General features: G+C 57.3%; 1 protein-coding gene across 2 annotated transcripts; it reads right to left on the bottom strand.

The window, feature by feature from the left end:
* Window positions 1-1872: 1872 nt before the first annotated feature.
* On the bottom strand, window positions 1873-20866 carry SLC5A10 (solute carrier family 5 member 10). 2 transcript variants are annotated; one of them, XM_061549558.1, is made up of 15 exons: window positions 20124-20866; window positions 18620-18691; window positions 17570-17674; window positions 13703-13762; window positions 12951-13055; window positions 12239-12344; window positions 8208-8288; window positions 7859-8064; window positions 7489-7624; window positions 7190-7297; window positions 5811-5961; window positions 5199-5442; window positions 3947-4159; window positions 3634-3724; window positions 1873-3036 (listed from the first exon to the last, which is right to left on the bottom strand). In XM_061549558.1, exons 1-15 carry the CDS (start codon window positions 20379-20381, stop codon window positions 2825-2827), a joined length of 2148 nt encoding a protein of 715 aa, XP_061405542.1. In that variant the 5' UTR covers window positions 20382-20866; the 3' UTR covers window positions 1873-2824. The 2 variants fall into 2 exon arrangements, with proteins under 2 accessions (XP_061405542.1, XP_061405543.1); XM_061549559.1 differs by having other exon boundaries at window positions 5199-5367; window positions 20124-20863.
* Window positions 20867-27286: the final 6420 nt, after the last annotated feature.

Raw genomic sequence — 27286 nt, 5'->3', positions numbered from 1 at the left:
CTCACACACACACACTCACCCACTCACTCACCCACCCACTCACCCTCTCACACACTCACTCACCCACCCACTCGCCCTCTCACCCACATACCCACCCACTCGCCCTCTCACACACACTCACCCACCCACTCGCCCTTTCACCCACATACTCACCCACCCACTCGCCCTCTCACACACCCACCCACCCACCCACTCGCCCTCTCACACATACACTAACCCACCCACTCGCTCTCTCACACACACACTCACCCACCCACTCGCCCTCTCACACACACACTCATCCACCCACTCGCCCTCTCACACACCCACCTACTCGCCCTCTCACACACACACTCACCCACCCACTCGCCCTCTCACCCACATACTCACCCACCCACTCGCCCGCTCACACACACACTCACCCACCCACTCGCCCTCTCACCCACATACTCACCCACCCACTCGCCCACCCACTCGCCCTCTCACACACACTCACCCACCTACTCGCCCTCTCACACACTCACCCACTCGCCCTCTCACACACACACTCACCCACCCACTCGCCCTCTCACACACACACTCACCCACCCACTCGCCCACCCACTCGCCCTCTCACACACACTCACCCACCCACTCGCCCTCTCACACACTCACCCACCTACTCGCCCTCTCACACACTCACCCACCTACTCGCCCTCTCACACACTCACCCACTCACACACACACACACACTCACCCACCCACTCGCCCTCTCACACACACACATACACTCACCCACCCACTCGCCCTCTCACACAGACACTCACCCATCTACTCGAGCCACACTGCAGGTCACCTCGCTTCTCTTTCTGCTTCTTCCCTCGCACTGCTGCACTTGGGAATTCCCTTCGGTCTCATTGCTCAACTCAACGTTGCTCAATTCAAGAAACCTGATACCTATTACAGCTTTGACAGTGGTGATCGTTGCTGGCCAATTAGCGTTTGGGTTTTTTTGCCTTGTGCTCAGAAACTCGCGTGTCTGTGAGCCGCGTCTGACGTCGCAGTGCGGTGAGTGCCCCCTGCTGCCCGCGGTGGGGGACACGGTGCCGGCTACGCTGTAGGCTCCTTATGCGATGCTCCCTTTACCCACTCCCCTTCCACAGGCATCTGTTCTCGGTTGTGCACGGGGACTCACCTCTTCCATAGAGCAAACACGGGCCCTGGATCTGTCAAAACCACTGTGCAGTTTCTTACAATATAGTTCAACACAATAACCAGCAACATATTTCATTACAAATCACTTCTGGCTACCCGAACAAGTCACCTGTGTCCGGTGATCCCCTGGCCAGCCGATCGGGTGCTCCAAACGTGAACCTCGAGGGGCCTCTGAAAGTGGCCGATGGATCTCTTGTATCAGACCCTGGAGAGTGTCGGCCTGTGTGGGCCAGGTACTTTGAGCAGCTCCTCGTTAACTCTCCTCCCGCTGCAAAACTGAACATGGCTGACGATGTGCCCAAGGCCACTTAGTGATGACAGTCCACTTAGTGCCGAGTCACAGACCACCGAGTGCTGAGCGACAGGTTGCTGCGAGTGGTGCGCGACAGGCCCCTGCGAGTGGTGAGGGACCAGCCACTGTAAGCAGCGAGCAACAAGTCGCTAATTGATGAATGGGCCCTCTGAGTGGGAATGAGTGGCTCGGCTGGCCTCCAGGCAGCAGTGATGCCAGTGTCCCAAGCCAGCCATCGGACGTGGTGCCAATGTCCCAAGCCACTGCCCAGCAAGGCCAGGGACCACTACTTGGTCGTTTTAGACTTGACACTGCAATGGTGCTCGAGTGTGGGTGGTGGGGGCAGGGTTGGGGATTCAGGTGGTACCTGCAGACGTCTGGAACCATGCGCAATCTGCTCACTGACAGAACCTCAGGATCTTTATTCGCTGGATTTCTGGAGTGTGTTTCATACACAACCAATTGTTTTAGCAAGCACATGCATCATGTCAATAAAATCGCCAATGCCAATTAAGGTCCTCGTAAGCAGTAACGTTAACGAGCACTTCGATGAGAATTCGTGTGCGTGGAGTGGTGCGATGGGGAGCTTCGCTGGGAGGTGGGGATGTGTCCTGCCGCATTGTGGGGCTGGAGCGGACATTGGCAGTCGATTATCTCGATTCGTTCCATTGGCCACATCCTTCTGCGAAACATTTGAGCATTATTGGTTCAACACAAGCAAAAGCTATTTTATTTGGGTCTTTAGGTAAAGCCATGTAGATAGCTTCAAAGAAAATAATGTGACTTTACCGAAAGACCCAAGGAATATGAATTCCTGAGTCACGAAAGCTTTGAGTCAAGATTTACAAGCCAAACTGTGGACCAGTGCAGCGTCTCATTAGCATGAGTGATGGGATGTGTAAAATATAAATAGGCGCGATGTGTGGCTTCTTTGAGTTGGATTCCATTCCAGACTCGACCAGCACACCAGGCGGCAAGACGGCAGCGCAGTCGTGTCGGAGTCCGTACCCGGGAACCTCTCTGTGTGGAGTTTGTATGGTTTCCCCTGCTGTGCGTGGGTTTCCTCTGGGTTTTCTGATTTCCTCTCGTAGCTAAAAACACACACATGTTGTCTGGGATTGGCCAAATATCCCAATGCTGAAAATTACCTGCAAATTACTCAACTGGAATTACACAGCAGCAACAATATCACCCCCAAGTGTGAGCTTGGCAGCTCCCTGCTGAACAAGAGTTGAGTTTAATCAATAAACATCCAATCAGATCAGCAGGGCGTCGGATCATTCTGGCCGAAGTGAGTGCGTAATTATGAGTCCGGTGAGCGTGCTGATGAGTGGCATCTGCTCCTCGACGGCCACGCCTCTAAGCGAAGTAGCCGTAGAAGTAGATGTTGACGCCGATTAGGACGACGGCGTTGATGCAGCAGACCCGGGCCCACAGGGGCCGCTCGCCCTCATCCCTCGCGGCCTGGCCCCGCGGGGCCACCACGGCGGGGGGCGGCGGGGCCGCATCACCGACGCACAGTCCCCTGCCGGCCCCCCCCCAGGGGCGAGAGCAGCCAGGCTCCCCGCAACCTGCGGTGGGCGGGGATGGGAGAGGGGACCGTGAGCGCCCGTCCGCTGTGGCAAACACCAGCCACGGAAGCTGCTCCTCCGGCAGTGGCACAAGGGAACCATTGCGGGGCTGCACCTTTACCTCGCCTCCAGTTCACGCGGGGCACGGCGCTCTTCCACATCGAAAGTCCGGGCCCGAAGATGGGAATTCAACAATCGCAAAGCGAGGAAAATAAAGTGTGTAATGTGAGGGGATCAATGTTACTTGCTTGCTGGCTCTCGTGAGGAGTGCAACGTTGAGGCCGGTTGGCACCTGGGATACCAGGTGTTATGGGCTCGGTGCAAAAGGACTTGCGCATTTCTAAAACATATATGACGTATTTAGTCTTGTATAAACTCGAGACCAGGATGAGTCATTTGCAAGAGTGACCTGTGGCATTCGTGTGCCAGTAGGGGGCGGCGGTTGCTGTGCGCTTCGTCCCAAACGAGTAACTTGCAGCGGTGCCATTTCCTAACTTGGACTCTGACGCCCCAGCGCGGTGACCTGCGATCGACTTTGTGGGTATTTCCTGTGCGCGTGTGCGGCGGCGGTCGTTGGGTCAGGCCTGGGAGGGTCACCTTTGTGCGGGGGGGTGGTGGTGGTGGCGGGGAGAGTGCGCCGCCGACGCGCGGCCCTGTGCGACGCGGTCCTCCACGTGAGCCCCACCACCTGGCGTGCACACGGCCACAAGGGACCCCCCGGGAGCCCCCCACTGCTGAGGAAGTGGTGTGGCCAGGACCATGCCCAGCCACCATTCCCTCCCCAATTCAGATATACACGAATAGACATGGCAATATGTGTGTGTGAGTAGGCACATGAGCACCCTCAGCGCGTGCAAAACCCATCCACGCCATTCATCCTCCCCCACCCTGCCAACTCCCACCCACCCACCTGGTCGCGTGGCTGTGGCTCGGTGAGGAGGCTGACGGCGACGATGACGATGGCACTGAGGCCGCACAGGATGATGGCGAAGTAGAGGTAGTGCAGGCGGGCGATGGTGGGGCGCAGGTCGGCCTCGCCGCACCGCCCCGGCGGGTGCACAAACTCGAGCACCATGCGCATCACGCCCAGCGCCAGCCCCACCATCATCCCCCAGAAGGCGCCCTGTGAGCACACGCGGGCATCAGCTTCTGCCACAACACCACCACCACCATCAACAACACCACCATCACCACCATCACCATCAACACCAACACCATCACCACCATCAACACCATCAACACCATCAACACCAACACCACCAACACCACCATCATCCCCCAGAAGGCGCCCTGTGAGCACACGCGGGCATCAGTTTCTGCCACAACACCACCACCATCAACAACACCACCATCACCACCATCACCATCAACACCAACACCATCCCCACCATCAACACCATCAACACCAACACCACCAACACCACCAACACCACCATCATCCCCCAGAAGGCGCCCTGTGAGCACACGCGGGCATCAGCTTCTGCCACAACACCACCACCACCACCAACAACACCACCATCACTATCACCACCATCAACACCATCAACACCACCATCACCACCAACACCACCAACACCATCACCACCATCAACACCAACACCACCATCACCACCAACACCATCACCACCATCAACACCATCACCACCATCACCACCAACACCATCATCAACACCATCATCATCAACACCATCATCATCAACACCATTATCACCAACACCACCACCAACACCACCATCACCACCACCAATACCATCAACACCATCACCACCATCACCACCAACACCATCAACACCATCACCACCATCACCACCAACACCACCATCAACACTAACACCACCATCATCACCAACACCACCAACACCATCAACACCATCACCATCAACACCACCATCACCACCATCAACACCAACACCATCACCACCATCAACACCACCACCAACACCATCAACACCATCAACACCATCACCACCATCAACACCATCATCACCATCATCACCAACACCACCACCAACACCACCATCAACACCAACACCATCACCATCACCACCATCACCACCATCAACACCAACACCACCACCAACACCATCATCACCAACACCATCATCACCAACACCATCACCATCAACACCAACACCATCACCACCGCCGCACGACGTGTGCACCTTCTCGTTGGTGCGTTCCCAGAAGACGGCGAGCACGAACACGGCGGTGACGGGCGGCGCCAGGTAGCTCGTCACCGACTGGATGTACACGTAGAGCTGCCCGCTGTTGGCGCTTTGTAAGATGGGGATCCAGACGAGGCTCGCGGCCACCAGTATCACGGTTACCAGCCTGGGCAGCACGCAGAGACACAGATCCCCTGTGTAGCCCACACAGGCTGTCGGGGCAAGTACTGTCAGCGAGCACCTATGAAGGTCAGCACGGCGTAGGAAGGGGTGGTTGATAACACCTCTGCCTCCCCAATGCTGATGTTTTATACACCGTGCCAGGTACTAGTTTAAGTCTGGGTCGACCGAGGACCGGTTCAGATATTCGTTATCGATGTTGGAAATGAGTGGAAATCAAACTCGGGTCGCCAGTTTCAAAGCGCAGTGCGTTAACCGACCCGCCACCGCTCCCCACGCACACGGACACTGCAACACACACACAAAACACTCCACAGCGCACCCAACACCTTTCTACCACCGTCGCTCCCACCACCAGCGTCTCGCTCTTCCTCAAGGCAACCGGACCCCAGCGGCACCACTCCCCGCGCACACACGCACACGCGCAACCTTCCAACAAGCAGCAGCTCCCGCTCAGAGGCACGGCGCCGGAACTTCTTCCAGATGTCCATGGTGAAGAGTGTGCTGGAAGAGTTGAAGATGGAGGTGAGGGAGGACATGAGGGCAGCCATCATCACAGCGATCATAAGTCCTCGCAGTCCTGCACACACACGAGCACGTACGCAGTGTACTTACAGTAACACGCGCTCTCCGCCACTAAGCGACAGTCACATCACCACGGTGCTTGTGCCAGGCTAGGTGCACTTTGAGGCCATCACATGAAGTATAGAAGGATCACTGTTATTGGTAGGTCACAGAACAGACCCACTGCTAACTTGCTGCGTTGTATCAACCCATAGCTTCGCTCCATGTGAGCGTCGCTCCTCCGCTCTCTGTTGTTGTTGGAGGGCGACTGCCTCCAATTGCCACGTAGCATCCTCCATGAGCCTCCTCCACAGGTGCCGATCTAAATACCGTTGGTACCAGTCATCGGCAGCCCACTCAAATCCACATTCTGTACCACATCAGCCCGTCACTTCTCGAGGAGCCTTGCCTGCCAGAGGAGCTCACTAATGGGACCATGTCCAGATTTTCGAAGGTCTGTGAGCTTCTCACACAATTAAATCTGGATCACTAATTAAGCAGAGATGTAGGTCCTGTTATAATTTCTTACACCTGTCGCAGACAGGACAGAGAGTAGGGCGTCTATGCAGGACCGCCTCGGTCTGAAACCAGATTGGGCTCATCAAGCCTCTCAGCAAGCCGATGTTGAATGATCTTTGTCAAGACCTATCCCGGCACACTAAGGAGGGAGATTCCCGATTAGTTATTACAATCTGTGCGGTCCCCCTTCTTAAAAATCGGGGACCAACAGGGCAACCTTCCAATCATGCAGAATCTGTCCTGCGGACCAGATGGTTGTAATGATGTCGTATATAACATACTGCACAACAAATTTCATCCTCAACAGTTCGCTTGAGAGGTCACCTCTGCCTAGAGCTTAACCTGATCTCAGGCTCTGTATTGCTCTTGACACTTCCTTAACAGATGGCACGTCAGCCAATCACTCACAGGAGGTGGATACTGCCTTCAATATTTCAGACACTTCAGGCCCAGCAGGGTAAACCCAATCTTGCACCATATTTTTATCTGAGGGATTTTCTTTTCCCCAAGATCTCACACAAATGAACATACACGCAGTGTGTGTACGCTCACACACATGCACACACACATCATGTACACATCGTGTATTCACACATCCATCCCCTATGCGTCGTGAGTTGATTTTGTCAGAAACTTTGCGCCGCCTCATTGCGTCTCCGATTCCTAAATTTATGTGCACACATCCCCCCCCCCGTGCCACCCACCCTCCATGGCGCACTACTAACCGCTGGGCATGAGTTCAATGACGAGCTTGGGGTAGGCGATGTTGGAGCAGCCGACCTCCGAGCCACACACCTTGCGACACTCGCCCGGGTCCACACAGCCCACAGAGTCTGGGGGCAAATTGCATGCGAGGGAAGCGAGAGGGTGAGTGAGCGGGTGATTTGAGTGGACGAGGAAGGCGGTGCATCAAGTTAAGAGTGGGGGAGTGGAGTGAGAGCGAATGAGCGAGATAATGATGGGGTGAGTGAAAGATTGAATTCATTGTGAGCGAGATAGTGAGTAGTCGAGTGAGGGTACGCACCGGGGTAGAGAGCACGGCTGATCATGCCAGGCATGATGATGAGCCCCATGGGCAGCATCTTGAGGTAGCTCGCTAAAATGGAGCCACCCTTGGCATGGCTCAGGTTCTTGGCGGACAGCGAGCGCTGCACGATCACCTACGCAGACAAAGGCCACCCGTATAGCCGACATAGGCGTTGGGGCAAGTGCTGTTTGCACCTAGAAGGGGGTAGTGTGGCATTTGTCTCCCAGTGCGGATTCTCATTTACTGCTGAGTCGAGGCCCAGCACCGGTTCAGATATTCACGACATCACCACCCCACCAACGGAACCACGGCCTCGCGCCCGCTTTCGGATGGATGTCCCAGGACTGCGAGAGCAGCTGTCGCGTACCTGGTCCGTGCACCAGTACCAAGTGGCTAGGATGGAGAGGCCGAAGAGCATCCCGGGCCAGGGCAGGTCCCCGGAGCGCGCGTCGCGGAACATGTGCATGGCGTCGGCGCGCGGCAAGTGGCAGCTGGCGTTGGGGATGATGCGCGCTGGTATCGCACGCAGGTAAACCTCCTCCAGCCTTGCGTAGCCCCCGATCTGTCGGAACGCTGCCAATGAGAAGGTGCGAGTGGGGAGCAAGGGGGGTCATGTGAGAGGGTTGCAAGGGGATTGAGTGGAGGGGCAAGGGACTGGGGTGGAGGGGGGAAGCAGAGGGAGAGTCAGAGGGGGTCAGGGAGTGTAGGCCGCATACCGGACACGCTGAGGATCACGGCCCCGATGATCATGATGACCGTCTGCAGCGCATCCGTGTAGATGACGGCAGCGAGGCCCCCTGAGGATCACGATGGGGTGAGGCCAGAGAGACGCAGTCACCACCCCTACTCCACCACCCCTACTCCACCGCCCCTACTCCACCGCCCCTACTCCACCGCCCCTACTCCACCACCCCTACTCCATCGCCCCATCTCCACCACCCCATCTCCACCACCCCTACTCCACCGCCCCATCTCCACCGCCCCTACTCCACCGCCCCTACTCCACCGCCCCTCCTCCACCAACCCTACTCCACCACCCCTACTCCACCACCCCTACTCCACCACCCCTACTCCACCGCCCCTCCTCCACCAACCCTACTCCACCACCCCTACTCCACCACCCCTACTCCACTACCCCTACTCCACCGCCCCTCCTCCATCAACCCTACTCCACCACCCCTACTCCACCGCCCATCTCCACCACCCCATCTCCACCACCCCTACTCCACCGCCCCTACTCCACCGCCCCTACTCCACCACCCCTACTCGACCACCCCTACTCCACCGCCCCTCCTCCAACGCCCCTACTCCACCGCCCCTCCACCACCCCTCCTCCACCACCCCTCCTCCACCACCCCTACTCCACCACCCCTCCTCCACCACCCCTCCTCCACCACCCCTCCTCCACCACCCCTCCTCCACCACCCCTCCTCCACCACCCCTACTCCACCACCCCTCCTCCACCGCCCCTACTCCACCACCCCTACGCCACCACCCCTCCTCCACCACCCCTCCTCCACCACCCCTACTCCACCGCCCCATCTCCACCGCCCCTACTCCACCGCCCCTACTCCACCGCCCCTACTCCACCACCCCTCCTCCACCACCCCTACTCCACCGCCCCATCTCCACCGCCCCTACTCCACCGCCCCTACTCCACCACCCCTCCTCCACCACCCCTCCTCCACCACCCCTACTCCACCACCCCTCCTCCACCACCCCTCCTCCACCAACCCTACTCCACCACCCCTCCTCCACCAACCCTACTCCACCACCCCTACTCCACCGCCCATCTCCACCACCCCATCTCCACCGCCCCTACTCCACCGCCCCTACTCCACCACCCCTCCTCCACCAACCCTACTCCACCACCCCTACTCCACCGCCCATCTCCACCACCCCATCTCCACCACCCCTCCTCCACGACCCCTACTCCACCACCCCTCCTCCACCACCCCTACTCCACCAACCCTACTCCACCACTCCTATTCCACCACCCCTCCTCCACCACCCCTCCTCCACCAACCCTACTCCACCAACCCTACTCCACCACCCCTCCTCCACCACCCCTCCTCCACCACCCCTCCTCCACCACCCCTCCTCCACCACCCCTCCTCCACCACCCCTCCTCCACCACCCCTACTCCACCACCCCTCCTCCACGACCCCTACTCCACCACCCCTCCTCCACCAACCCTACTCCACCAACCCTACTCCACCACCCCTACTCCACCACCCCTCCTCCACCACCCCTACTCCACCACCCCTACTCCACCACCCCTCCTCCACCGCCCCTCCTCCACCACCCCTCCTCCACCACCCCTACTCCACCACCCCTACTCCACCACCCCTCCACCACCACCCCTCCTCCACGACCCCTACTCCACCACCCCTCCTCCACCACCCCATCTCCACCACCCCATCTCCACCACCCCTACCCCACCATCCCTACTCCACCATCCCTACTCCACCACCCCTCCTCCACGACCCCTACTCCACCACCCCTCCTCCACCACCCCTACTCCACCACCCCTCCTCCACCACCCCTCCTCCACCACCCCTACTCCACCATCCCTCCTCCACCACCCCTCCTCCACCACCCCATCTCCACCACCCCTACTCCACCACCCCTACTCCACCACCCCTCCTCCACCACCCCTCCTCCACCACCCCATCTCCACCATCCCTACTCCACCACCCCTCCTCCACCACCCCTCCTCCACCACCCCTCCTCCACCACCCCATCTCCACCACCCCTACTCCACCACCCCTACTCCACCACCCCTCCTCCACCACCCCTCCTCCACCACCCCATCTCCACCACCCCTACTCCACCAACCCTACTCCACCACCCCTCCTCCACCACCCCTCCTCCACCACCCCTCCTCCACCACCCCTCCTCCACCACCCCTACTCAACCCCTACTCCACCACCCCTACTCCACCACCCCTACTCCACCCCTACTCCACCACCCCTACTCCACCACCCCTACTCCACCGCCCCTACTCCACCACCCCTCCTCCACCACCCCTCCTCCACCACCCCTCCTCCACCACCCCTACTCAACCCCTACTCCACCACCCCTCCTCCACCACCCTTACTCCACCACCCCTACTCAACCCCTACTCCACCACCCCTACTCCACCGCCCCTACTCCACCACCCCTCCTCCACCACCCCTCCTCCACCACCCCTCCTCCACCACCCCTACTCAACCCCTACTCCACCACCCCTCCTCCACCACCCCTCCTCCACCACCCCTACTCCACCACCCCTCCTCCACCACCCCTCCTCCACCACCCCTCCTCCACCACCCCTACTCAACCCCTACTCAACCCCTACGCCACCACCCCTCCTCCACCACCCCTACTCCACCACCCCTACTCCACCGCCCCTACTCAACCCCTACTCAACCCCTACTCCACCGCCCCTACTCCACCACCCCTCCTCCACCACCCCATACTCCACCACCCCTACTCAACCCCTACTCCACCACCCCTCCTCCACCACCCCTCCTCCACCACCCCTACTCCACCCCTACTCCACCCCTACTCCACCACCCCTACTCCACCACCCCTACTCCACCGCCCCTACTCCACCACCCCTCCTCCACCACCCCTCCTCCACCACCCCTCCTCCACCACCCCTACTCAACCCCTCCTCCACCACCCCTCCTCCACCACCCCTACTCCACCACCCCTACTCAACCCCTACTCCACCGCCCCTACTCCACCACCCCTCCTCCACCACCCCTACTCCACCACCCCTACTCCACCACCCCTACTCCACCACCCCTACTCCACCGCCCCTACTCCACCAACCCTACTCCACCGCCCCTCCTCCACCACCCCTCCTCCACCACCCCTCCTCCACCACCCCTCCTCCACCACCCCTACTCCACCGCCCCTACTCCACCAACCCTACTCCACCACCCCTACTCCACCGCCCCTACTCCACCACCCCTCCTCCACCACCCCTACTCAACCCCTACTCCACCACCCCTACTCCACCACCCCATCTCCACCACCCCTACTCCACCACCCCTCCTCCACCACTCCATCTCCACCACCCCTACTCAACCCCTACTCCACCACCCCTCCTCTACCACCCCTCCTCCACCACCCCTACTCCACCACCCCTCCTCCACCACCCCATCTCCACCACCCCTCCTCCACCACCCCTCCTCCACCACCCCTACTCCACCGCCCCTACTCCACCACCCCTACTCCACCGCCCCTACTCCACCACCCCTCCTCCACCACCCCTCCTCCACCACCCCTACTCAACCCCTACTCCACCACCCCATCTCCACCACCCCTACTCCACCACCCCTACTCCACCGCCCCTACTCCACCACCCCTCCTCCACCACCCCTACTCCACCGCCCCTACTCCACCACCCCTCCTCCACCACCCCTACTCCACCACCCCTACTCAACCCCTACTCCACCACCCCTCCTCCACCGCCCCTACTCCACCACCCCTACTCCACCACCCCTCCTCCACCACCCCTACTCCACCCCTACTCCACCACCCCTACTCCACCGCCCCTACTCCACCACCCCTCCTCCACCACCCCTCCTCCACCGCCCCTACTCCACCACCCCTACTCCACCACCCCTACTCCACCACCCCTACTCCACCAACCCTACTCCACCGCCCCTCCTCCACCACCCCTACTCAACCCCTACTCCACCACCCCATCTCCACCACCCCTGATGGCGCTGGTGATGCGGCCCGTTGGCTTTACCCGCGATGGTGTAGAGTGCTGTCACCACCAGCATGAGCACCGTGGAGAGGTAGAGGTTCCACCCGAGACACACGTGGATGAACAGCGCCCCCGAGTAGAGGTCGGTCTGCGGGCGCGGCGAGGGTGGGCGAGGGGTTGGTTGCGACGTGGCTAGCGCACTGCTCTTATCAACCCGCATCCCGAGTTTAATCTCCGCTTATGGCTATCAACGGTGACGAAAATCTGAACGGGGCGAGGTCCTCTCCCAAGTCAACTCAGTCTTGATTGAGTACTTGGTTTGGCGTGTAATCATCAGCCCTGGTGAGACAAATGCGGCCTGGCGTGGTCCTGGCCACCACCTCGTACCGTGCTCGCCTGAATAGATGCTCGCTAAGATGAGCACTTGCTTGCCGCAACAACCCGTTAAGGCTAAAACGGCAGTATTTGTGTGGAGACACAGGGAGTGTGTAACCCGTTAAGGCTAAAACGGCAGTATTTGTGTGGAGACACAGGGAGTGTGTAACCCGTTAAGGCTAAAACGGGCAGTGTTCGTGTGGAGACACAGGGAGTGTGTAACCAGGTGAGAGCCCAAGAGAGTCTCGTGTGCAAGAGTGACCTGGCCACTAACATGACAAGAGCATGAAGTGAGGAGGGGGAGGGTGGGCGCGCAATGTGCGCGGAGTGTGTGTGGGAGAGGTGGGGGGCGCAGGGGAAACGCGGGCGCGACTCTCACGGAAATCTTGGTGAAGACGGAGAGCAGGAGGGAGAGCGCGGACAGGTACATGCGGATGCGCTCCCCGCCGAAACGCTTCTGCAGGTACTCGGGCATCGTCACGATCTGCAGCCCCACACAGCGCGACGCGCCCTTCGCTGGGACCTGGAGTCGAACCTGATTTGGAGCTCCCAGCCCCGAGCTCACTGACCCACTCTCTCATCCACTCATTCCTTCACCCAACCATTCACCGCACTGCAGGTCATCTCACTTCCCCTTCTGCTGCTTCTCTCGCTCTGCTTCACGGTGGAATTCCCTCCTCCCATCGTCGTCCCTTTCCCCCAAGCTCTTAGAATAATAATAATAATACTCACTTTGCTCAATGCAAGAAACGCGTGAACCCCCGAACCTATTCCAGAAAACTCAACACATTTCTCAGGGACACTATTTGTGTGTGGTCTTCAAAATAAATGTATCTACTGGGCGACGTTTTAGGCAATGGCCTTTCCTACTCGAAAAGTCGCCTGTTATACATCATGTTTGTAACACCCCCCCCCCCCCCACAGTGGTATTGGTGAATGTGATGAGTTGTGTTATTTGTGCACCACTGCCAACGGAGTACAGTATCGCAACTTAGTGCTGTTTGTTGCTGGCTGCTTGACGTTTTGGGCCTGTGTCGACACAGCGAGGCGGCGAGTGGGGGAGTAGGGGCGAGCGGGTAAAAGGAATGGGGGTGGGTGGAGGGGAAAGGGGGTGTGGGGGGGGAGCCCTACCTCTGCTGAGATGTACACGGGCACGAACACCCAGGCGAGCGCCAGGAGCACGTAGGTGGCCTGGGAAGGATCGGAAAGACGCGGTTCGGTGAGGGGGGTAGTGAGGGGGTAGTGGGAGGGGTAGTGAGGGGGTAGTGAGGGGGGTAGTGAGGGGGGTAGTGAGGGGGTAGTGAGGGTGGTAGTGAGGGGGTAGTGAGGAGGGGTAGTGAGGGGGTAGTGAGGGGGGTAGTGAGGGGGTAGTGAGGGGGTAGTGAGGGTGGTAGTGAGGGGGGTAGTGAGGGGGGTAGTGAGGGGGGTAGTGAGGGGGTAGTGAGGGGGGTAGTGAGGGGGGTAGTGAGGGGGTAGTGGGAGGGGTAGTGAGGGGGTAGTGAGGGGGTAGTGAGGGGGGTAGTGAGGGGGGTAGTGAGGGTGGTAGTGAGGGGGTAGTGGGAGGGGTAGTGAGGGGGGTAGTGAGGGGGTAGTGAGGGGGGTAGTGAGGGGGTAGTGAGGGGTGTAGTGAGGGGGTAGTGAGGGGGTAGTGGGAGGGGTAGTGAGGGGGGTAGTGAGGGGGTAGTGAGGGGGTAGTGAGGGTGGTAGTGAGGGGGTAGTGAGGGGGGTAGTGAGGGGGGTAGTGAGGGGGGTAGTGAGGGGGTAGTGAGGGGGGTTGTGAGGGGGGTAGTGAGGGGGGTAGTGAGGGGGTAGTGAGGGGGGTAGTGGGAGGGGTAGTGAGGGGGTAGTGAGGGGGTAGTGAGGGGGGTAGTGAGGGTGGTAGTGAGGGGGTAGTGAGGGGGGTTGTGAGGGGGGTAGTGAGGGGGGTAGTGAGGGGGTAATGAGGGGGGTAGTGGGAGGGGTAGTGAGGGGGTAGTGAGGGGGGTAGTGAGCGGGTAGTGAGGGGGGTAGTGAGGGGGGTAGTGAGGGGGTAGTGAGGGTGGTAGTGAGGGGGTAGTGAGGGGGGTTGTGAGGGGGGTAGTGAGGGGGGTAGTGAGGGGGTAGTGAGGGGGGTTGTGAGGGGGGTAGTGAGGGGGGGTAGTGAGGGGGTAGTGGGAGGGGTAGTGAGGGGGGTAGTGAGGGGGTAGTGAGGGGGTAGTGAGGAGGGTAGTGAGGGGGGTAGTGAGGGGTGTAGTGAGGGGGGGTAGTGAGGGGGTAGTGGGAGGGGTAGTGAGGGGGGTAGTGAGGGGCGTAGTGAGGGGGTAGTGAGGGTGGTAGTGAGGGGGTAGTGAGGGGGGTTGTGAGGGGGGTAGTGAGGGGGGCAGTGAGGGGGTAGTGAGGGGGGTTGTGAGAGGGGTAGTGAGGGGGGTAGTGAGGGGGTAGTGAGGGGGGTAGTGAGGGGGTAGTGAGGGGGGTAGTGAAGGGGTTGTGAGGGGGTAGTGAGGGGGGTTGTGAGGGGGGTAGTGAGGGGGGTAGTGAGGGGGTAGTGAGGGGGGTTGTTAGGGGGGTAGTGAGGGGGTAGTGAGGGGGGTTGTGAGGGGGGTAGTGAGGGGGTAGTGAGGGGGGTAGTGAGGGGGGTTGTGAGGGGGGTAGTGAGGGGGGTAGTGAGGGGGTAGTGAGGGGGGTTGTGAGGGGGGTAGTGAGGGGGGTAGTGAGGGGGTAGTGAGGGGGGTAGTGGGAGGGGTAGTGAGGGGGTAGTGAGGGGGGTAGTGAGGGGGTAGTGAGGGGGGTTGTGAGGGGGGTAGTGAGGGGGGTAGTGAGGGGTAGTGAGGGGGGTAGTGGGAGGGGTAGTGAGGGGGTAGTGAGGGGGTAGTGAGGGGGGGTAGTGAGGGGGCAGTGAGGGGGGTAGTGAGGGGGGTAGTGAGGGGGTAGTGAGGGGGTAGTGAGGGGGGGTAGTGAGGGGGGTAGTGAGGGGGGTAGTGAGCGGGTAGTGAGGGGGGTAGTGAGGGGGTAGTGAGGGGGGGTAGTGAGGGGGTAGTGAGGGGGGTAGTGAGGGGGGTAGTGAGGGGGTAGTGAGGGGTGTAGTGAGGGGGGTAGTGAGGGGGTAGTGGGAGGGGTAGTGAGGGGGTAGTGAGGGGGGTAGTGAGGGGGTAGTGGGAGGGGTAGTGAGGGGGGTAGTGAGGGGGTAGTGAGGGTGGTAGTGAGGGGGTAGTGAGGGGGTAGTGAGGAGGGGTAGTGAGGGGGTAGTGAGGGGGGTAGTGAGGGGGTAGTGAGGGGTGTAGTGAGGGGGGTAGTGAGGGGGGTAGTGAGGGGGTAGTGAGGGTGGTAGTGAGGGGGTAGTGAGGGGGGTTGTGAGGGGGGTAGTGAGGGGGGTAGTGAGGGGGTAGTGAGGGTGGTAGTGAGGGGGTAGTGAGGGGGGTAGTTAGGGGGGTAGTGAGGGGGTAGTGAGGGTGGTAGTGAGGGGGTAATGAGGGGGGTTGTGAGGGGGGTAGTGAGGGGGGTAGTGAGGGGGTAGTGAGGGGGGTTGTGAGGGGGGTAGTGAGGGGGGTAGTGAGGGGGTAGTGGGAGGGGTAGTGAGGGGGTAGTGAGGGGGGTAGTGAGGGGGGTAGTGAGGGGGTAGTGAGGGTGGTAGTGAAGGGGTAGTGAGGGGGGTTGTGAGGGGGGTAGTGAGGGGGGTAGTGAGGGGGTAGTGAGGGGGGTTGTGAGGGGGGTAGTGAGGGGGGTAGTGAGGGGGTAGTGAGGGGGGGTAGTGGGAGGGGTAGTGAGGGGGTAGTGAGGGGGGTTGTGAGGGGGGTAGTGAGGGGGTAGTGAGGGGGGTAGTGAGGGGGGTAGTGAGGGGGGTAGTGAGGGTGGTAGTGAGGGGGTTGTGAGGGGGGTAGTGAGGGTGGTAGTGAGGGGGTAGTGAGGGGGGTTGTGAGGGGGGTAGTGAGGGGGGTAGTGAGGGGGTAGTGAGGGGGTAGTGGGAGGGGTAGTGAGGGGGTAGTGAGGGGGTAGTGAGGGGGTAGTGAGGGGGGTAGTGAGGGGGGTAGTGAGGGGGTAGTGAGGGGGGTAGTGAGGGGTAGTGAGGGGGGTAGTGAGGGGGTAGTGAGGGGGGTAATGAGGGGGTAGTGAGGGGGTAGTGAGGGGGGTAGTGAGGGGGGTAGTGAGGGGGTAATGAGGGGGGGTAGTGAGGGGGGTAGTGAGGGGGGTAGTGAGGGGGGTAGTGAGGGGGTAGTGAGGGGGGTAGTGAGGGGGGTAGTGAGGGGGTAGTGAGGGGGGTAGTGAGGGGGTAGTGAGGGGGGGTAGTGAGGGGGTAGTGAGGGGGTAGTGGGAGGGGTAGTGAGGGGGGTAGTGAGGGGGGTAGTGAGGGGGTAGTGAGGGGGGTAGTGAGGGGGTAGTGAGGGAGGTTAGTGAGGGGGTAGTGAGGGGGTAGTGAGGGGGTAGTGAGGGGCTAGTGAGGGGGTAGTGAGGGGGTAGTGAGGGGGTAGTGAGGGGGTTGTGAGGGGGGTAGTGAGGGGGTAGTGAGGGGGTAGTGAGGGGGGTAGTGAGGGGGTAGTGAGGGGGGTAGTGAGGGGGTAGTGAGGGGGTAGTGAGGGGGTAGTGAGGGGGTAGTGAGGGGCTAGTGAGGGGGTAGTGAGGGGGGTAGTGAGGGGGTAGTGAGGGGGTAGTGAGGGGGTAGTGAGGGGGTAGTGAGGGGGTAGTGAGGGGGTAGTGAGGGGGTAGTGAGGGGGTAGTGAGGGGGTAGTGAGGGGGTAGGTGTCTTCCACATGTTGCTCTACCGCCCTCTCCTGGCGAGCCGGGGTATGGCTCCTCGATGCCCACAGAAAATAAATTCACAACTTTTGTGTGATGCACCAACCATCACTGACTCCACAGTGCTGCATCACAGGCGCGTGCCACCACCGTCCGGCTTCAAATGCCTCGACTCAGCCGAGCCTTTCCCTTAACGTCTTCTTAACACCGCCCAACGCCCCATACAGATCCCGCGCTGGTGTGTGCCCAGTACGGGGTGAGACTGCCGGAGCGCGGGGTGGTCCCTACGTTCCACTCGAACCCCGCCACCGCGATGCCGCTTGCTGCGCCGGTCCCCGCGAGGCCGATGAAGAGCCCCGAGCCCTCGCTGCTGGCGAACAGAGACGCTCCGATCTGCGCAGACGCGGGGGGACGTGGGGACTCAACTCAACCTCCACTCTGCTGCTCCTCCACCCCACTGGGGCAAGCCTGCACCCAGCCCCCCTCCCCTTACCGGTCCCCACCCAGCCCCTTCCCTTGATGTTGATTTTATTATTCGCACAAGAATAGTTAGTGAAAAACAAACAGTGCAAATTTAAATAAACAAGGTCAAAAGGTGTGCAAGTGAGGTTGGAAACTCAAGAGGGGCATATGAAACCCACTCCAAAAAAATAACAATGTTTTTACAAAACAGATTGTTCGATCGATTAAACAAATCATACTAATTACAATTAAACATGTTAAACTCAGTGTTCAAAAAACGACGTGTTTGCGTGCGCATGTGTGCTTATGCGTGTGTGTGTGGGAGTTAGGCTACATGGAGGAGACTACTGGGTAGTTTGGCTCATCAGGCTGACCCGGAGTCTATGCTTGAAGTTATTGAGGGATGATGATATTTTGGCAATGTGAAGATAGGAATTCCAGAGTAGGGAACCTCTGTATCTGATGCAGAATTGACTTTGTGTGGTGCGGCAATGGGGAGGGTGAAGGTTGTATCGGAGTGTCTTGTGTTGTATGCATGGAATTTGGAATTAACCTGGAAGAATACTTTGCAGGGTTTCGGTACGATGTCTTGGAGTTAAGTGCATTTAGAGATGAACGTGCATATTTTGAGTATGATATTGAGCTTCTTGAACATTGGGGCAAATGGTGCCAAGTAGTTAGAGGAGGTGGCCAGTTCTTTTGGATGGTGTAATTCATGTAGGTAGGAAGAATATGTATTAGCCCAGACAATATTGCGGTAGATGAGATATGGGTAAATTAAGCTGTAGTATAGAGTATGTAGCATAGTTAGGAAGCAAGCCTGATGAACCAAACCAGCCCCTCCCCTGACCGCCCCCACCCAGCCCTTCACCTTACCGGCCACCACGCCATGTCCCTCCCGGCGAGGAAGTAGCCCTGCAAGGTGTTGCGGCTCACGCGGCACGATGACTACAAGGAGCCCGGGGGGAGGGGGGGGGGGAGGGAATGGTACATAGTCGGTCTCGCCCTGAAGATGGCCCAGATCCGAAAGCGCCGATCGACACCGCTGAGCCCGGGGTTCGACCCCAGGCAACGCGGCTCGTAATATATGACACGGGAACTGTGCAAGTTGATGCTCTCAGCCCTGGCCACCGATGATTACCCTTCATTTGGATAAATTCCCACTAAATTGTGAGAATTAAAAACATATCAGAAATACGAAAAATGAAAATAGCACATGATTCACGACGGCGCTAATGATTATCTTGAGTTAAATATTCAGAGCATCGGGTTGATCATCGTATAGAGGATGACGTGTGGGAGAGTGCCCTCCCTTGCTGTGAAAGGACAACAAAGCCACTTGAATGGCTGCGAGAGAGGTTCTGTGAAACCCTCTTCCACGGGTCACTCTGTGACACAGATTAGGTGGTGCTCTGTAAGATTTCCTAATGGATTCCTGGCATCAGGACGTCATGTCTATAGTACCTCTGGAACATGTAGGAGTTATTTTTGCTCCGGCGAGTTTGCACTACCACCCTACGATTTTCTGTAAGTCTATAGATATATCTGTAACTCTATGCACCTCCATGTAACTCTATGTAACTACAATGCTCTGTAACTGCCAGCACTGCCCAGGGTAATGAATTGTGATCGTCCTTGTGACAGAGTTGCTCAGCTCAATGCACCTCACCATCTGAGATAAAGTCTGTGTCTGTCAAGTTGGCAGGGCCAATGAGCCAATGAAAATCCGAGACAGCACAAGCCGCTGCTCACGGCCACGAATTGGTGACTCATTGTCCAAGGCGCGCGCCCCCTGTTAACGCGTAACGGAGCAGACTGAATGCATGCGCCCCAGCTCGTCAGCAGTGAAACCCGCTGAGTGCGTGTGTGGGAGACTGCGTGGGAATAGCGTCAGGTGTTATAGGCTCGGGCCACGAGATGAGCATCGGATGGCAATACAGCAAGCCAGCTGTGTGGAGTGTGACGTGTTACCTCCTCGCATGCGTGGGTTTTCTCCTGCACACGGGGCTCGAATTAAACATTCATTGGCCCAATAAGCCGAACGCAGCAGCGCGTTTTTGTAACAGTTAAGGGTCTTGTGTCATCTTCCCTGGATACAGAGAATCATTACCTTAATGACAAGCAGTCGCGCACCCTCACCCACCCTCATCCACCATCACTGGACCTGTCGCGACCGCCCCAATCACTCACCCACCCTCAATCATCCTCACCGACGCCCACCCTCACCCACCCTCACCGACCCTCACCGACCCTCACTCACCCTCACTCTCCATCATCTTCCCCCCTCCCTCACCTCCTCCTTCCGCGCTCACCCCACGGCCCCACGCTCACCCCACGCACCCACGCTCACCCCACGCTCACCCCACGCCCCCACACTCACCCACACGCCCACGAGGACGTTGAGCGCGAAGTAGGCGGCGATCACCACGATGTCGGCGGTGCTGAATGAGGCGCCCATCCCGTACCCGGGCTCCGTCTCGTTCCCCGGGCGGTGGCTGCTGCTGTTCCCCTCCTCCATCTCGGCCCTTGCTGCTGCTGCTGCTGTCGCCTCCAGCACGCAAGTGGGACGAGGTGAGGCCCCTCGCGGCGGGGCCGGTGAGGGGGGACAGGATGGGAGGGGGGACACCGGGACACGCATCGCCGCGCAATTGACAACACCCCCCTCGCCCCAGCGCCGGCTTGCCGAGCTCCGTCCCCCGTGTTTGTTCCCCTCGTTAACCCCTCGCGAGGATCACGGAGGGGCGGAGGGAGGTAATGGTCTGGAAAAGTCGGAGTGGTGGATAGTGGTGCCATGTGTCGCCCGGCCGTGCCCGTGTGTTCTCTCATCGTACAGGACACATCCACCTGTCACGACCTCCCACCACCAACAGGCAGACTCACACACACACAGCTGCTACACTCACCCAAACAGGCAAAGACAAAGATCTAACATTTTTACCTAAACACACTGTTGGGGCAAGTGCCGTTAGCGAGCACATATGAAGGCCGGCACGCCACAAGAGGGTGGCCAGCACCACGCCTGGCCACCTTTGTCTCCCCAGTTCTGATGTTTACTCATTGCACCTGGCACTCATTTGAAGCTGAGTCGACCTAGGGGAGGCCCAGGACTGGTTCAGATATGTGTTTGCTGTGTACGTGTCGTTTGCCTCTCTGGGTGCCCTTACAAACGAGACGCAATGGATTCTCCAGGTGAACAGTTGAATAAATGATAAACACAAATACGTGCTGAGGCTGCAAGAGAAACGGAGCTCACCGGTAATCGGCTCGGGAAGAGGGCCGAGTGCCTCATGAGTTCGCACGAAGCAGGTGACCCGGATTCACACAGTGACTGTGCACAGGAGTCGGCTTCCTCCCGTGGCTGTCTCCACATAAAACATCCTTTTTTAAATCCTTTATATTAAGTTCGCTTGCTTGCTTGCGTGCTTGTGTGCTTGCTTGCTTGCTTACGACCGTGCAAATCTTTCGGTCGTTTTTTAACCCACTTCCCGTGATCCAATCGAGCTGACATTTTCCACACAGACTCGTTGTGCGTGACAATTAATTTTCGTGAAATTTTTGTTCCAAAATTTGACACTGTTTAGGGAATTTTTTTAAAATATTTAATTACCAATTGCTTAATGCTGGCAGACAATCATCTGATCCACAGGTGGCAGCCATCTCAAGCCAGAGGACGAGAGGACTCTAGCCGCCACGCATATGAAGGATTTATAGTGAAAAACTTTGTTTTTACGGGTTAATTTTTACACATTCCATCAGCCACCCGGTTTTCCGGGAGTGGATACTTCCAGCAGCAAGCACAACTCTGTAGCGGTGTTACAGCAAGGAGCCTCCTCTGTTATAGATGGGTCTTGGTTCGATGCAAACTCTGGAATCCACAACGCAGAATATTCACTCGCGTCACTGTAGAGAATATAAATAACAAACTAACGACGCAGCCAATTTGCCTCCTTCACATTTCCGTATCTCCACTTAAAAACCGTTGGTTCAAGCAAGCCTCACTGCTGATGAGATACTGACTATCGAAACCGGTAAATATATTTGCTCGTGTTGAACCACTGCTGTTGAAATGATGCACTCCCACTGAGGGCTGTGTGTGGAGCCGCGGGAGGACGGATGCGGGAGGAGGAGGCGGCGCTCTCCTCCTGCTCGCTGGGCGGTCCGATGCTTCCCTCTACCGGGCCCACGTGGCGGTAACCGCGGAGAGTCGTGGCTTCAAGCGCCAAGTGTATTTGTGTCGTCAGGTAAAAACTCAGGATACCAGGATGGGTCTCATTTGCAAGAGTGACTCGGGACATGAGTCTGCCAGTCGGGCGCAATGATTGCTGCTGGGTGTAGAGTCCCAATCGCGTAATTTGCGGGTAACTTTTACATTTGGCAAATGTGGACCCTAACGTTGACACGCAATGGTCTACTCTTGCGAATGACGTCAGGGGGTCTTTCACATCCACTGCGAATCATCAGCGCATAGTAGCATTGTGGTGAATGACACCCGCAGTAATAACCAGGGCAGCCGCTGCATTTGAACGTCTGCAACAAGTGGTGAATGCGCTACCGCTGGGCCACGCGTCCACCCACTCATGCGACCATCTCCGTAGGATTTTGAGCCGATGCTAGACATTCGACATTTCCGTGGCAGAATCCGGCGTTTAAATATGTTGGACAACCACTGTCGACATCCACTCGCTGTGACGGTACTAATTGTATTGCTCCCAAGAGGATTATGATCGGCGGAGTTAAACTCGCTGATGGCGGGGTAACGTGTGGGTACGCGCACCTCTCCAAACACGTCTGGTGAGCGAGTATACCAAATTCCCTCTCGATCTCCCTCTAGTGGAGGCCCTACCGTCAGCATTGGGGTGAGCGAGCACTTGCAGTGCCGCGCCTTTGCTCGCCGTCTCGCTGTCTCTGCTCGCTACGCGCGAATCTCGGCTGCCTCGTTTGGCGCCCATTGTCGAGTCCGGCGCTGGCTCAGCGGTGGAGCGAACAATCCAAAAGTCGCGAGATCTAATTTTGATTGGAGGTGGACTCAACCCACCATCCTTCCCGCCGGAGTCGATAACATTTAACTTTTTGGATAAGTGGTAGTTGTCTTGTGCTTGTGTGTACTTGTGTGTGTGTACTTGTGCGTGTGTGTACTTGTGTGTGTGTGTACTTGTGTGTGTGTGCACGTGTGTGTGTGTACTTGTGTGTGTGTACTTTTGTGTGTGTGTGCTTGTGCGTGTGTGTACTTGTGTGTGTGCTTGTGCGTATGTGTACTTGTGTGTATACTTGTGCGTGTGTACGTGTGTGTGTGTACTTGGGTGTGTGTGTACTTGTGCGTGTGTTACTTGTGCGTGTGTGCACGTGTGTGTACTGGTGTGTGCGTACTTGTGTGTGTGTGTGTGTGCGTTCGAGATGAATATTGTTGTGCAAGCTCACTTGTCGGCGTATTGGGTGACACCGAACACCTCTCGCGACGAGGGGTCCGCGCCATGGCGCCCCGGGGTTTCCAGAGGTCGCGTCTGTAACTCGAGAGACGAAATTATCATCGCATAGGTGGAGACGACATCCGAGTGTGCACCATGGGGCCCTGCTTGTTATCAGATTCAGTCTTCAATTTGCTCATGAACAGTTACCCATTCGTTCCATGAAAAAGGAGCATTGTCCGAAACGTCACCTATTATATATGTATAGTTGCTGGCCCTTGGCGTTTTAAACCCGTGCTCAGCAAATGCGACAATAAACATCTCGATATGTTTCTCACGAGGCCACGCCTCCTCGTCGTCGTTGCTGGCGAGCACGGCGCCGGTCGCCCGAGTCCGCGTGCCACGGGAGACGCCGCGGGCCAAGAATCGCACGAGCGGATTCTTCTCACGCAGAGAATATTCATGGCAGAGAGAGGACGACTCAGTGGCGCGAGGACGACCCACAGACGAGTGGGAAGGCGGCGGCAGCGAGCCGGTGGTGGAGAAGAAGTTTACAACATTCGTGTGCTCCACCGACTCTCGCTGCCCCCACACAATGGCGGGGGGGGGGCAACCCCTCCAGCAATGAAACATGATAGAGGAGTTGTTAGTAAGAAGAAAGGACTTGTCCCTTGCTTTTTATTCGACGCGTGTGCGGCGATGGCGCAGCCGTCGATCGAGGGTCGAATTCGAACCGCGTCGTGTGATCGGCATCGCCCTCCCTGAAGGTGAATGTCCTGTGTACGCAACTGCGCACAATTCTGGGTCACTTATAACTGATTTGCCGTTACCTATTGCCAATTATGGACTCAGACTATTGTACGATCATCCCATAGAGTGCCTGGCACTTAATAATATGCTACACAGTGGCAGTGGGGGTCGCAAAATGCCGATTTGTTACTAATAAAACCCAATGATCCGATTGGATCATTGGGGGGGGGGGGGCACGTGCCATCCCCCCCCCCCCCCCCCCCCCCCCCACTGGCTCCGCCAGTGCCCCCACAGTGCTGGATCACAGGTAACCCACCACCGCCCTGCGAACCACGCCGCTGACGTGCCCGGGGGGTGTGACGGGGCTTCGATGCGGGGCTCCGGCAGGGGGCGCGAGCGCCTCCCCAGCCGCCCCCATGAGCCGGTCCCCCTCCACTCGGCCCCCCTCCACTCGGCCCCCCTCCACTCGGCCCCCCTCCACTCGGCCCCCCTCCACTCGGCCCCGCGCGGCGCCCAGTGGTGCGAGGGAGGGAGGGCGAGTCCATCCATAGGACTACCGCGTTTGACTTACCCACAAATTGGTGATCATTTTATCGAACCCAAAAAGAGGGATAATGATGAGCTGATTCAACCTCCAATCAGGATTTGAACTTGCAACCTTCCCAGAGCGGGCCGCTCGCTCGAACCAGGTTCGCGAGTGGTGCAGTGTGAGTGAGTCATGTAGTGAGTCATGTAGTGTAAGTGAGTCATGTAGTGAGTTATGTAGTGAGTAGTGTAGTGTGAGTGAGTGGTGCAGTGTAAGTGAGTCATGTAGTGAGTCATGTAGTGTAAGTGAGTCATGTAGTGAGTCATGTAGTGTAAGTGAGTCATGTAGTGAGTCGTGTAGTGAGTAGTGCAGTGTAAGTGAGTGGTGTAGTGAGTAGTGTAGTGAGTCGTGTAGTGAGTCATGTAGTGAGTGGTACAGTGTAAGTGAGTCATGTAGTGAGTCATGTAGTGTAAGTGAGTCATTTAGTGAGTCATGTAGTGAGTGGTGCAGTGTAAGTGAGTCGTGTAGTGAGTCATGTAGTGAGTCATGTAGTGAGTCATGTAGTGCAAGTGAGTCATGTAGTGAGTAGTGTAGTGAGTGGTGCAGTGTAAGTGAGTCGTGTAGTGAGTCGTGTAGTGAGTCATGTAGTGAGTCATGTAGTGCAAGTGAGTCATGTAGTGAGTAGTGTAGTGAGTGGTGCAGTGTAAGTGAGTCGTGTAGTGAGTCGTGTAGTGAGTCATGTAGTGCAAGTGAGTCATGTAGTGCAAGTGAGTCATGTAGTGAGTCATGTAGTGAGTCATGTAGTGCAAGTGAGTCATGTAGTGAGTAGTGTAGTGAGTGGTGCAGTGTAAGTGAGTCGTGTAGTGAGTCGTGTAGTGAGTCATGTAGTGAGTGGTGCAGTGTAAGTGAGTCGTGTAGTGAGTCGTGTAGTGAGTCATGTAGTGAGTCATGTAGTGCAAGTGAGTCATGTAGTGAGTAGTGTAGTGAGTGGTGCAGTGTGAGTGAGTCGTGTAGTGAGTCGTGTAGTGTAAGTGAGTCATGTAGTGAGTCATGTAGTGTAAGTGAGTCATGTAGTGAGTCGTGTAGTGAGTGGTGCAGTGTAAGTGAGTCGTGTAGTGAGTCGTGTAGTGAGTGAGTCATGTAGTGAGTAATGTAGTGTAAGTGAGTCATGTAGTGAGTCGTGTAGTGAGTAGTGCAGTGTAAGTGAGTCGTGTAGTGAGTCGTGTAGTGAGTCGTGTAGTGAGTGGTGCAGTGTGAGTGAGTCATGTAGTGAGTAGTGTAGTGTAAGTGAGTCGTGTAGTGAGTAGTGCAGTGTAAGTGAGTCGTGTAGTGAGTCGTGTAGTGAGTCGTGTAGTGAGTGGTGCAGTGTGAGTGAGTCATGTAGTGAGTAGTGTAGTGTAAGTGAGTGGTGTAGTGAGTAGTGTAGTGAGTCGTGTAGTGAGTAGTGCAGTGTGAGTGAGTCGTGTAGTGAGTCGTGTAGTGAGTCGTGTAGTGAGTAGTGCAGTGTGAGTGAGTCGTGTAGTGAGTCGTGTAGTGAGTCGTGCAGTGAGTCGTGTAGTGAGTAGTGCAGTGTAAGTGAGTCGTGTAGTGAGTAGTGCAGTGTAAGTGAGTCGTGTAGTGAGTAGTGCAGTGAGTAGTGCAGTGTAAGTGAGTGGTGTAGTGAGTAGTGTAGTGCAAGTGAGTCGTGTAGTGAGTCGTGTAGTGAGTAGTGCAGTGTAAGTGAGTCGTGTAGTGAGTAGTGCAGTGTAAGTGAGCCGTGTAGTGAGTAGTGCAGTGTAAGTGAGTCGTGTAGTGAGTAGTGCAGTGAGAAGTACGTGTGCAGTGAGTGCTCGATGACGGGGTGAAGTCAGGTGATGAGGTGGGGCTGTCGACAATGAGCGTGGAGTTTCGTGAAGGGGGTTGGCTGAGCGATGGGGAGAGGCTTTACATGATCACTAATCAGACAAGTCAGCCCCTCCCGTATCTGCTCTTACACATCCCATCCGTCACGTGGCCTTCTGGGAGTGCACGATTTCAGTCGTGTTGGTTTATTACAAGCAACCTCTGGACCGTTTTAAACATTCAGTGCCTCATCAGCAGTGTCAGGCTTGCTGAAACCAAGGGTGTGCTTGTGGTGTATGTATGTTGAACTTCTTTCGCACCGTATGTAGCCAACCGTGCTAATCGGCGAGTGAGGTTTGTGTGCGGGGGAAGGACAACAAACGAGATACACAAAATCAATGGCGCTGAAAAAATCACTCCAATGAGGCGGTGTGGCTGGTGGGATGTGTAAAAATGCGTTGATGTGGAGGGACAGACGTGGGAAGATTGCGATTTGTCTGCTCAGTGATTGTGTAATATATTCTAGATTTGAAGTTTTCGTGACTGCAAGGATCCATACTTTTGGTTTTTTCGGTAAAGTCACGTAGGTGAAACATTAAATAAATTTAAATGAAAACAACTAAATTAAGTCACGACGTTTCGAAAGCAACACAAGCCTCCGTCTTCAGGTGGATCCGCCACAGTAAAATTGCTGTAGTGAATACAATTGAGTTGTTTTCATTTTAATTTGTTTAATTTTTTACCTACGTGACTTTACCGAAAAAACAAAAAGTATCGTGTTATATTCTCCAGTGACGTTCGTGATGGTGTTGAGATGATGTAGGCAGTGGTGGAAATGTGTATTGTAGAGTTGCCACTGAAACATCTTCCTCCTGCAGCCGAGTTCACAGCCACAAAGACATTCACACTCCGCCACCCTCATCCACACACTCATCCACACACCCTCATCCACACACGCCCTCTCACGTTACCCACCCTATCACACATTCACACCCCGTCACCCTCATCCACACACTCTCACCCACACTCGCACGCACACGT

Source organism: Lethenteron reissneri, chromosome 10 (genome assembly GCF_015708825.2).
Source record: "Lethenteron reissneri isolate LAM-NWPU_2019-01 chromosome 10, ASM1570882v1, whole genome shotgun sequence".
Lineage (NCBI taxonomy): Eukaryota > Metazoa > Chordata > Hyperoartia > Petromyzontiformes > Petromyzontidae > Lethenteron > Lethenteron reissneri.
This window is presented reverse-complemented; position numbering and strand designations above follow the sequence as displayed.

Coding starts and splice junctions, on each gene's coding strand:
- SLC5A10 (XM_061549558.1), bottom strand. CDS start 20,381: ATGCGTGTCCCGGTGTCCCCCCTCCCATCCTGTCCCCCCTCACCGGCC. Junction 5,443..5,810: donor GAGCTGCTGCTTGTTGGAAG/GTTGCGCGTGTG, acceptor TGACCTTCATAG/GTGCTCGCTGACAGTACTTG. Junction 3,725..3,946: donor AGCCACAGCCACGCGACCAG/GTGGGTGGGTGG, acceptor TGTGCACGCCAG/GTGGTGGGGCTCACGTGGAG.